Source organism: Chenopodium album, chromosome 27, assembly GCF_948465745.1.
Source record: "Chenopodium album chromosome 27, dcCheAlbu1.1, whole genome shotgun sequence".
Lineage (NCBI taxonomy): Eukaryota > Viridiplantae > Streptophyta > Magnoliopsida > Caryophyllales > Amaranthaceae > Chenopodium > Chenopodium album.
The window spans coordinates 26,959,459-26,970,616 of record NC_137860.1 but is presented as its reverse complement, the minus strand read 5'-3'; the positions used below and the strand labels follow the sequence as shown (position 1 = coordinate 26,970,616).

The window sequence follows — 11,158 nt, the reverse complement described above, 5'->3', positions numbered from 1 at the left end:
CCTCACTTTTCGACTTATCGAAAATGGAGAAGGTGAAGCCAATGGACCACTCATTATCCCCATTTCTAGCCCTGCTGGTGGTGGTGGTGGTGTTGTTTTACACTCTTCCGCCATTAATTTGTGTTCAGTTGAATGGTGTGACTGTTTTTAGAGGTAGGAATAGGTGTTTATAAAGGAAGAAGGGGAGCTTTGAAATTTGAAAATGTGTGAGTTTGGTTGTTTAGGTAAGGACAGAGTTTGTGTTACCGGGGTTTCTTTGTTTGTAAGGACAAATTCAAGTGGTGTAATATTAGAGGCACTACTTCTACACTTGTTTGGGTAATGGAATTATCACGCATGGTTTTAAATTTTGGCTAGTGATCTATATCCACTCGACTTGTTTTTGCTAAACTTCGACTACGTCTTTACTCATAAGGTAATGTTCATTTTAGTACAAATAAATTTAAATAATTTTATTGTATTTTTTTTCGAATACACTTTTATTTAGGTTAAATTTTAAATGTAACCAATACAAAAGAACTGAACTTATTGTCTTGGAAATAGTACTTCATCAAGCAAAGTTGTCATCTTTCTAGCTATAATTCCTTGCAAAAAATGAGTTTTTATTTAATACAAAAAAGGGGAAAACAAAGATAGAAAGGAGAAAAAACAAACAAACAAACAAAAAAAAAAAAGAAAAGGAAGAACTGAGGGACAAGTGATGGAAGTACTCGTGACCAAGCAGTGTATTGGTATTTAATTGGGTCAAAATGCTTCATTGATTGTTTGTTACGTTCAAATCAAAAGGGAATTTCATGTTCAACACCTGTTGGGACTTTGGACGATTTTCAATCTAATAGATCCCTTAAAAATTCCGTGACTTTTAAGCATGACTTCATGCCACACTGTTTCATGTACTAGTATATACTCTACAGAATACAGTTATTTACTTAGTTTAAGTATCACCGTAATCCCATACTATACAAAATTAAAAATCTAATCAAAGTCGTATCGTAGACGTGTTTATTTAAGGTTTCATATCGATCATGGGTAGTTCATAAACTAGCAAAGAAAATCGATTATGGAGTAACTGATATGACAAATGGGTTTAAAATTACTTGTATATCAGGTACAGCTTGTTTTGTGTATGAATATTGTTGTTCATTTTCCTATATACAGAGTTCGTAGCCATGTCAAGCCAAATTGTTGCTCTTCAATTCATTGTTGCTCTTTAATCCATATCCATACTGTGTACACAAAAGTTTTAAATGAAGACATGTAGACTTTCATGTATTTTGAGTTCCATTTTAAAAAATCTGAAATTTCATTGATTCAATCCAAATTCAAGAACCGAAAGAATGATAAACAGTACAAAATCCAGCCTTTTGTGGCTACAAAGAATGTATTTTCTTTGCTCATCATCTGAGCTCCTCATTGCACATACATTGATTCTCAACAAGATTCTGCTGGAATACAAACTACTACATTATCAATTTCCTGAGAACGCAGTATAACTGTGGGGGGCATAACTAAACACCAAACATTAAATCCATGACTCTAGATACAACGGATTTTGCAGGGGAAGCAATTGCACCAGACTGTTTGGTTGTACTGGTACCATTTTGAAGATAGTAAGGGTGAGCTGTATTCGATCTGAATTGCTCAGAATTCAAACCAGATGATGATGCAGGTGGCAGAGGCATAAATCCTTGGTTGTTGGCCCTTTCATCAAGAGCCTGGCGCTGACCTGGATCGACAAGCTTCACTCCCACAATAAGGACTCCATTAATTTGTGATCCATTCTTGCTAAGTGCTTTCCGAGCATCAGCACGATTCTGAAAATAAGTAGAAACAGCTCAGATATTAACCATTCAAGCTAGCAGTAACATGATATGAGGGGCACAAGTACAAATAAATGCAGGAAATGCACCAGAAGCAAAGATTGTCTAGTGGAGACTGAAGGAGACTCATGTGAAGTGAAAAAGATGATTAACAAATAGAGAAGATGGGATGAACAAACTACAGAAAAGATCAACAGTCAGAAAAAAGTTTAGTCAATACATCTCCCAAGGCCTGATTTTTTTTCACCCAACAAGACAAAGGAAGCCCAAGGAAACACAGAATAACTCACAAGGGGAGCTAAAACTACAGTTTCGACTGCCTCAAAAAAAAACTTTCCCAACTGAAAAGCCGAGAGAAAAATTTCAGTTGCATGATTCAATGAGCAACTCGAGGATACGAGGATGCCAAGACAATGGAAATCAAAAGATTTCAAAGCCTTGAAAATGGTCTTTTGATTACAAAAGAATGGATGATCGATCAATCAATCAAAGCCTTAATCTCATAAGTGAGGTCGGCTACATGAACCAAATGTGATTATTCTGTATAGTCATCCACAAAAGAATCCATGATAACACCGGCATAATGCAAAGGTAGCTTGAATCACAGAGATCCTAAAAAGAAGTTCCGATAACAGGTCTTACCACAGGATATGAGTTCTCAAAACTAATTGCCTATATAAAATCAATAGAGAAATGAAAATACATTGAACAGAGGAAACTCAAAAGCTCGGTTGGAGAGGTCAAATGAAGGCAGGAAAACAAAATAAAAAACTATTTCCTCCATTCCAATACGCAGGTGTTTCAAAGTCATTAAAATGAAGAAGAATAAATAAAATAAAATAAAACATTCCGATTAGTCGATTACTACCTCTCATAATTTTTTTGTTCTTTTTTTAGATTCACTTCCTTCCAAAGTATTAAAAATGAACTACAATTCATGGCACCTTCTCAATTGACAATAACTTTTAGCTTTAGAATGTCCAGCTGTGACTCTCAATTTAGCAGCGTTTAGCCAATCAAGGAAAAAAAGGCTGAAGACTAATTCCTCTAAAGGTAAGATGAGGTCATAATTTAGCTTAGAGGTAATCAAAAAGAAAAAAGATAGTTTCTTCACTAAAAACAGTATAAAAGGTAATAGAAAATAATTTTAAGAGAGTGTTACAAAGCATTTAAAACTAGAGGGTAATTGTTGCAGAGTTATCCCTCACCAAATTTTCTAATGCATAAAATACACTAGCGCATTCACAATTTAATATTTTAGTTCACTCCTATGTTTTATGATGTGTTGATGCCTGTTAACAAGGCCCAATGTCTAATAATTGAAACCATGCCAATATTTTGGGATGCCTAAAAATGAAACAAGTTGCAAAAAGTTGAACAAAGGTGACACAGGGTACAAGTAGAGGAAAAATATATATAAACCTTCTAAGAAGACTCATAAAGGGTGCAAAGATACATAGTTTGTCATCCATGAAAGAGTTAGTAGGATGATATATTCAGTAGTAAATGTCCAAAGGGTTATGAAAGAAATTAAACAAGCAAATTTTAATTCAGTAAAGATTTTTAACCAAAATCCAATTCTAGGGGTTTATATTGATGTACCAGAAGAGAGGGGAGAGAGAAAGAAATTGGTTTCGAGAACAGGTCTGGACCGGACCAGACCAAACAAAACCAGTCAAGTCAAATAGAAACTTGCAGTTAAGCAGCACAGCAAGTGAAGACCTTATCAGTAGGTGTTTTATAAGGCTTTGGCCAAGTTGCCGGGGTATTGGTAAATAAAGCAAAGAATGTTATTGTAGAAGAGGATTTCAGCCATGGTCTGAACTCTGAAGTAACATAAGCAGTAAATTACAATCACAAGACTAGAGTAGACTGCATTCTTGCTACCCAAAAAACACAACACTGTTACAATTGGGAAATCGTACGTGGTGGCCTCTAACTATTTGCACTTTCTATACGGTGGAAATTTTCTTTGCCCATATTCTGAAGTAACCCTTTCCCACACCCAAACCACCCAACCACAGCTCAAACCCACCTCACTCGACCAAAACTACACAACCCCGCCTCAAAGCCACCCCCACCCCTAAACCACCCACCTCACCTGAAACCACCCCCCCCCCCCCCAAGGCTGAAACAACTCACCCCTACCAAAAAGGTAGTAATTTTATTTATTTAGCTTAAAGATTAACCATAAATCACCAAAAGTTACCCATTGAACAAATATGAGGGCACGTTGGAGAAAAAAACAGAGGGTTATTTTAGAATATGGCAAAAAAAAATGTCCACCATATAGAAAGTGATATATTAGAGGTCACCACATAGAATTCCCATAAATAATATAAATTTGGTGCTCAAACGATGGACAGCTACTAGTAAAGAATAAAGATTACATATTGGCATAATTGCTGAACTGCCTGCTAAATGAATCATTAGCTTCTGCCAACAATGCTCCTCTATCCCTCTTCTCTATTTGTCACATCATATACATCATCCCCTACTATAAGGAAGCACTGAGAAAAGGCAAGCCTAAAGCTGGTACATAGGAAATATTAGAAATTATACAGTGGCTGCCCAATATCTACATTTTACCATTTCCTTCTACTGTTTTCCTATAATTCAACTGAACCTTACTCAAAATGAAATTATGCATGGAAATTTATCAGGAATATAACTAATTAACTACCAATTTTCAAATCATACTATTAAATGACAATAAATAAATAGTCACAGTAAAAACATTCTACTCATTGTACACTGTTTAACTAAGGGAGGCTAGAAGGGTGACTAGTTTGCTCAAAACAGTGAAAAGCCCCCAAATGTTTCATAATATCCTAGGACTTGTTTACAGAACTATGAAGTTCCAATTTTTCCCTTAACATTCAGTTCAGAACATAATCCATTCTATCACAAAACAAACACGGGGGTTCACCAACTTTTAAATGCAATTACAAATTACTTCCTCCATTCTCTATTAATTACTACAATTCCCTTATTTAGATATATCTACAAACTCAAATTTGGTAATGTGTTCTACCTATATCCCTCCTCATCACATGGACCCTCTCTTCATTTTTCTTAATCACTCTCCTACTTTTCATTTGTGTGCCCAAGTTATATGTAGCATTTTTAAAGCACAAAGGAGTAATTTTTCTAATGCTTACAGTGATACAAAGTTACAGACACTTGAGCACGGGACTCAGAAGAAGAGGCAAAAGAACCTTGAAGGAAGCATGCTTAGCAGTTAGCAGTTAGCCATTAGCATTAAACAAGCAATAACAAAAGGTTATGCCAGAACTGGATACCTGATAGAGAATGTGCATCCAATTAGCATTTCTTGGTCCTGGAATATGTTTTAATATCACACCACACTTTTCAAACTCCCGTAAGACTAAATTAGTGTCACCGGGAGAGAATCTGTTAAAACAGTTGTATTACAAAAGGTCAAGAAACGGTGCATAAATTATAAAATAGACATCATGCTCACATATTATATTCAAAATGAATGTCACAACTTACCCATAAACAGTGACCCATTCTTCTTCGTTGAGGTTACCAGCTGGAGAACTACTCCTTTGCATCTCAGGCCTCGCTACTTCCCTTGGTGCAGGAACAGTAATCAAAGCTCCTGGCTGAACAACACCCTCGACAGGGGAGCCCTTTCCCTTCTCTTCTTGGTCACTAGTGCTTTTACTAGGGGACCACCAACTCATGCCTGAGGACCCTTGTTGATTATGCTGACTTGTTGTTAAAGCCATTGATGTACTAGCCTCAGATTTGCTTTTAAGAGGTGTTGAGAACTCTCGGCCAGAAGTCTGAACAGGAGTTCTAGGATCTGACCTAGGTTCAGGAGACATTGGATAGTCCATAATTCCAGATTCCGGTGTGAAGTCAGACCGGTCTTCTAAAGAAAACATTGGTGGAGGCGGAAGATCAGAACTTGCAAAATTTTCACGCCATAGGGCAGAAACTGCCGCTGCCTGACCAGGGGTTGAAAATTTACCCCTCCTAGACGAAACAGGTGTAGCTAAATCATTGAAAAACAATGACTGTCTTCCCGATTTCGGGGTTCTATGCACTGTTGAACTCATCTTCAGATATAGTTTTACAACAAAATCTCTGCAATATTAAAAACCAAAACATTACAGATTGAAGAGAGCGAGTGTAAGGAACAAAACTATATACCACATCTAATCTGAACTATGAACACCAATGAGATTGACGCTAAGCACACGATAAGCTTTCACTGACAATATACAGATAATCAAATTCAAAAAAATGAGAACAAGAAACAGACATCATACTCTTTCTTATTCAAGGAGTAGTGGCAGACTGGCATCTATAAAACTATTCCACCTTTTTCGTAGAAATAGAACTCTATTTCAAATTGAAGTACTACTGATTTCGCAGGTTTTACAGTGAGAAAATTCACATAGGTTCGTTATCAATTCATCGGAAAATTCCAACAAATTGTGAGAAACTATTCCAATCATCACAAACTAGGTAATAATTTGAATGTCCGCCAATTCAAAGCAGAAAAAGGGTGGAAATTGCTAAGAAATATTTACATAATTTCCCCAACTAATCCCAAATTATTCCAACAAATTGTTAAAGACTTCACCATTTTCCTATGCATTTCCTTTCTACTGCCCCCAATTACTTTACAAAGCAGATTCCAAACTTCCTATCCTAATTAATAAAACAAAAACATGCATAAAATGAAAAATATTAACAAAAGCACCAAATCAAGGGTTTCTAAATTTCAATTCAATTAAACTTCTAAATTAAATTGAACAAACTCTACAAACTAAGAAAAAAAACAGCAATTAAAAAATCAAATTCAACAGAAAAAATTGAGCTAATTTGAGACGAGAATACTGAATTAATACGAGAAGAAGTAAAATAGCGAAGAATTTACCTAACCGCGAAAAAATAGTTTGTTAGAGAGTTAGGGTTTAAGAGTATTAGGGTTTATAGAGGGAGGTGAGAGAAAGATAAAACTTGAAAGCAACGAAATACGGCGGCGTTGGCGGCGGCGGTGGTTGGAATTTGAGGTTGCAGAAATGTCGGCGATATTTTCCGGCGAGGAAGAGAGAGAAAGGGGGGAAATGTTGAGTGATGAAATTAGGATTCAAATTGATCGGAGTGTAAAGAGAGCGGGGAGAAGGGAGTTGTGCAGCGGGGTTGCAAGGTTTTCGCTTTGAAATAAAATATACTCGTAACCCCACTTTAAACATGTCCCCAATTTCAATTACGTAGTAAAATTTGTTAATGAGCCGAGAGGCCCGAGACCATTCGTGAACTGTTTGAGCTCGGCTCGAGTTTGGACATGCTCGGCCTCAGGTCGGGTTTGCATCTGACTCGAGACTAAACGAGACAACACACGAGCCATGTTAAGCTAGGTTCAAAAAGCTTGTGAGCGACTCGAATTACTTTTTTTTTTATAAATAACTTTTGTTTTTTAACATTTAAATAAAGTTAACAAGGACAATAACAGCAACCCACTATTATACTTGGATAGTTGGGTAAATTATGTGACATAAATTATGTATTTACGGGCTTAAATGAGTTTAATTTCAAAATCAAGCTTATACCGAGCCTGATTTCGAATTCGAACCAATAATGAGCTTGAGCCGAGCTCAATGTTCAAGGCTCAACGAGACATGAGCTCGAACCAAGCCTCAAACCCATGCTTACGAGCTCGACTCATTAACAGCCCTGGCTTGGAGAGTTGGAGTTAGGAGTAAGATCACTTTTGGTCGATAATTACTTAATAAAGATATTAGCAATTATTGGCATGGGACATTGGGGCGGTGGTGGAATGATAAAAACATACGGAGTATATTAAAGTAATAAAGATGAGTAACCTTCAAAGCATGTTTATAAACATGTTTAGATGGAAATTTGTCAAACGGGTGGATAGATGGTTTAAGAATGGAGTAGAGCACCATCCGGAACTTATATGATTTGTCACCCACTTTTCCTCCATTTAATTTGGGTTTCCATCCTATTGTTAAAGTAAGTGATAGATTACAATAACATATATTCATTCAATATTGTCATTTCTACTATTGGTGTTTACTTGTGCAAAGAGAATAGGAGTGAAGTGGCATTATGTACCAATTAATTAAGACAGCTTCCTCACTGAACTGTACGTGAACTTATTGATACGGAGTACCGTTTATTGAATTCTTTTTTTTTTAATGATACGGAGTGCCGTTTATTGAATACATATTATAATTATAAAGCAAAGACAATATTCTCCCAAAGTTGAAATCTTACTATCTCACATATCTTGATATATTCCCTGCATACAATGAATCATATTGTATCGCTGTAACATATTCACCGTGCAATTAGTTCCTTGATACACATAGACAACAATTTCCTGTATCGTTCCAATTTTATCAGATGTCTCGAAAGAGACCACATAGATGAGAATTAACAATGGAGAAATGGCCAAAGTATATCATCGCTTATAGTCTTTATTTATGTAAAGATTAATAATGTGAAGAATATTGAAGATTAGAAAGGAGCAGTGACAGGCTCCTTTTGCCTAACTTCATCAGGGGACTGAATTAGAGGAGTGTTGCATAAGCAATGGTGTGACTTTTCTATTTTATTCTTTTCTTCCTTGATGCATTCATCAACGTTACTAGTTGCATCAACTCCGATTATATTATCATTTACTTCAGTAATTTGCTCCATTCCCTCCCTCAATCCCTGTCAACAAGAACAATCATCATCAATTTCTAAAATTATATGGAGTAATATAAAATCATATCGATTGTTTTGCTAGCAAGAGTAACTACAAAATTAGAGGGAGGAACGAATTGATATTCCCCCCGTGAACTTATATAATGATACATAGTACAATTCATAGTAACAATATACGATTATGGAGATATGTCATAACTTGTGTCGACTCTACTTTAATCTTTATTCTTATTTTGACAATTCTAACTAGTACTCTGTAGTATCTATCGCAAACAACTACTATTGCTATATGCCTAGACCATGTAACTAATATTATCATTTATCAAGAGTATATTATGTTTAGTAGAAGGTCATATATTCATGTAACTCTCAATTAACTATTAAAATGACAACTAAATTAAACTACCAATTGTTTAGGGGCATTTATAAGAAGGTGCAACACTGCAAGTTGCAACTAGTACACAGTGTCACACTGACTAACAGCCCACAAGACTAACTGTTGGCCCAATTTTATTTAGCATAAACATAACTGGGCCTTACGTGGGTTGGCCCAACTAAAATCAAGAAAACCAAAGAAGTTAAAATAATAATATTAATGGGCTTTACCTGAATGAAGATTTCTGAGGCGATTTCTGGCTCCAAGTTTTGTATTGCTACTGCCTGTTCCTACGACGTTAAAAAAAATCCTCATAAGTAAAAAATTCGAAATATCAATTCATAAAAAACTAAAAAAGTGTACTTGTTTCCGATACCATCACAATTCACAATTAAGTAGATATAGAGATACGGTGTCACATTTACACCTGGTTTATAATAAAAACAATAGCCTGATATACGTTATGTCTTCTTTCTCATTTTTCACATTAACACACATTATTTTTATATTTAAACAATTAGTTGGAAGAAATTTAAAAAATCCCACGATACTGTAATTAATACTATGGCTTAACATTTTATCACAACCTAGTAGTCATTTTGTCACATTCTATTTTTTCCTGGCTTTTTTATAGAAGCCCTTGTATAGAATGGACCAATAGCATAGTTAGTTATGAATAATATAGTTTGAGTTATTTTTGTATTGAAGTAGCAATAAAATAAGTTCAACCACTCTGTCAACTAGAAATAAGATTGTAATTGTTGCATATAATGTGTATATACAATTATAGATCAGATGTTAGATTAAAACCTACTACACAAACTCTGTAATTAATACAATTTGTGAAATCAAAATAGTTGCCTCAATAACTGAATAAATAAAACCCAATGTTTAAGTCATAATGTCTCAATATAAAATTATAGGTTGCTTTCAAATATATATATATATATATATATATATATATATATATATATATATATAGGGGAGGGATCCGGTGAGAATAGGTCCATATGTGAGAATTCATACTTATATGAGAACTGATTTAAAATTTAGAACATGTAAGTAAAAATTTAGAACATGCGAGTTAAAATTTAGAACATATGACTCAAATTAAAATTCTGAACATATGAGTAATAATTTAGAACATTTGTGTAAGTAATATGTTTAGAACATCCGATTTAAGAATTAGAACAAGTGATTAAAAATTTATAAAATTTGCTTTATGAAATTTTAAACATATGAGTAAAATGTAGAACATCTGATTTAAGATTATGAACATGTGAATAAAAATTTAGAACATATTGATATAGAATATAGAAAGTGTGACTAAAGAATTTAGAACATACGTGTAAAAAATAGAACATACGCTTTAAAATCTGGAACATATAATTAAAAATCTTTAAACACCCGTTTTAAAATTTAGAACATATAAATTAAAATTTTGGAACAAGTTATTTAAAATTTATGACATCAAACTTAATTAATTTATAATTTAGAACATGTGAGTACTAAATTAGAACATTTGATTTAATTTAGAACACCTAAGAAAAAGTTTAGAACATTAGATTTAAAATTTGGAACATACGAGTAAAAATTTAGAACATAAAGAGTGTTCTCACATAAGAAAAATTCTCATATAAGAAAAATTCTCACGAGACCCTCCCCCTATATATATAATATTAGGTTGATACTATATATACTATACCTGCATGCATATTGAAAATAAACAATTTTGTAGCTTAATATACACTCTATTGTCTCTATAAATATATTTTTCAAAAATTAACAAAAAATACTAAATGTAGGAGAGAAGAAGATTACCTTAACATGGTTAATCTGTACTGGACTCAAGGTCTTAGGCTCCATTTCAATGGCACAAGGCACACAAGCCATGACAACAACGACGACAACGACAATGATTACAATGATTACTTATTAATTAAGAAAAACAAGTTGATTGTCTAATTAATTTATATCACCTTTCAAAAATCTACATACTACCAAGTTTTTCTTCAAATTCCTTAGCTTATATAGGGAGTACATAAATAACTTAAATTAGGTGTGTCATAATTTGTATAGTTCTTTATTTCTACAAAGTTCACGAGATTTTAGTTTGACTTAAGAAAAAGACAATACTTCAACGAACCAATAAGAAGATAACCTAAGGTGTACTATGTTCATTCGCATCTCGTGCCCTAACATATACTTCAACTATATGATAACCAATAAGTATGATTATTTTGTGCAA

The 11,158-nt window shown here is 34.2% G+C and overlaps 2 protein-coding genes across 3 annotated transcripts; both read right to left on the bottom strand.

The window, feature by feature from the left end:
- Nucleotides 1-1,279: 1,279 nt before the first annotated feature.
- On the bottom strand, nt 1,280-7,022 carry LOC145620815 (nuclear pore complex protein NUP35-like). Its single transcript, XM_081675531.1, has 4 exons — nt 6,736-7,022; nt 5,337-5,936; nt 5,123-5,234; nt 1,280-1,814 (listed from the first exon to the last, which is right to left on the bottom strand). The coding sequence occupies exons 2-4, from the start codon at nt 5,906-5,908 to the stop codon at nt 1,509-1,511; spliced, it is 990 nt and encodes a 329-aa protein (XP_081531657.1). The 5' UTR covers nt 5,909-5,936; nt 6,736-7,022; the 3' UTR covers nt 1,280-1,508.
- Nucleotides 7,023-8,284: 1,262 nt separating this feature from the next.
- Nucleotides 8,285-10,915, bottom strand: LOC145621436 (uncharacterized). 2 transcript variants are annotated; one of them, XM_081676165.1, is made up of 3 exons: nt 10,732-10,915; nt 9,141-9,200; nt 8,285-8,540 (listed from the first exon to the last, which is right to left on the bottom strand). In XM_081676165.1, exons 1-3 carry the CDS (start codon nt 10,801-10,803, stop codon nt 8,343-8,345), a joined length of 330 nt encoding a protein of 109 aa, XP_081532291.1. In that variant the 5' UTR covers nt 10,804-10,915; the 3' UTR covers nt 8,285-8,342. The 2 variants fall into 2 exon arrangements, with proteins under 2 accessions (XP_081532291.1, XP_081532292.1); XM_081676166.1 differs by having other exon boundaries at nt 9,141-9,194.
- Nucleotides 10,916-11,158: the final 243 nt, after the last annotated feature.

Bases quoted from the DNA above. Each gene is read 5' to 3' on its own strand.
- LOC145620815 (XM_081675531.1), bottom strand. From the start codon at position 5,908: ATGAGTTCAACAGTGCATAGAACCCCGAAATCGGGAAGACAGTCATTG. The intron at 5,235-5,336 runs GTAAGTTGTGAC...CTGTTTTAACAG, and splicing joins GAATGGGTCACTGTTTATGG to ATTCTCTCCCGGTGACACTA. The intron at 1,815-5,122 runs GTATCCAGTTCT...ACTTATTTTCAG, and splicing joins GGATGCACATTCTCTATCAG to AATCGTGCTGATGCTCGGAA.
- LOC145621436 (XM_081676165.1), bottom strand. From the start codon at position 10,803: ATGGCTTGTGTGCCTTGTGCCATTGAAATGGAGCCTAAGACCTTGAGT. The intron at 9,201-10,731 runs GTAATCTTCTTC...TTAACGTCGTAG, and splicing joins TACAGATTAACCATGTTAAG to GAACAGGCAGTAGCAATACA. The intron at 8,541-9,140 runs GTAAAGCCCATT...TCTTGTTGACAG, and splicing joins CCTCAGAAATCTTCATTCAG to GGATTGAGGGAGGGAATGGA.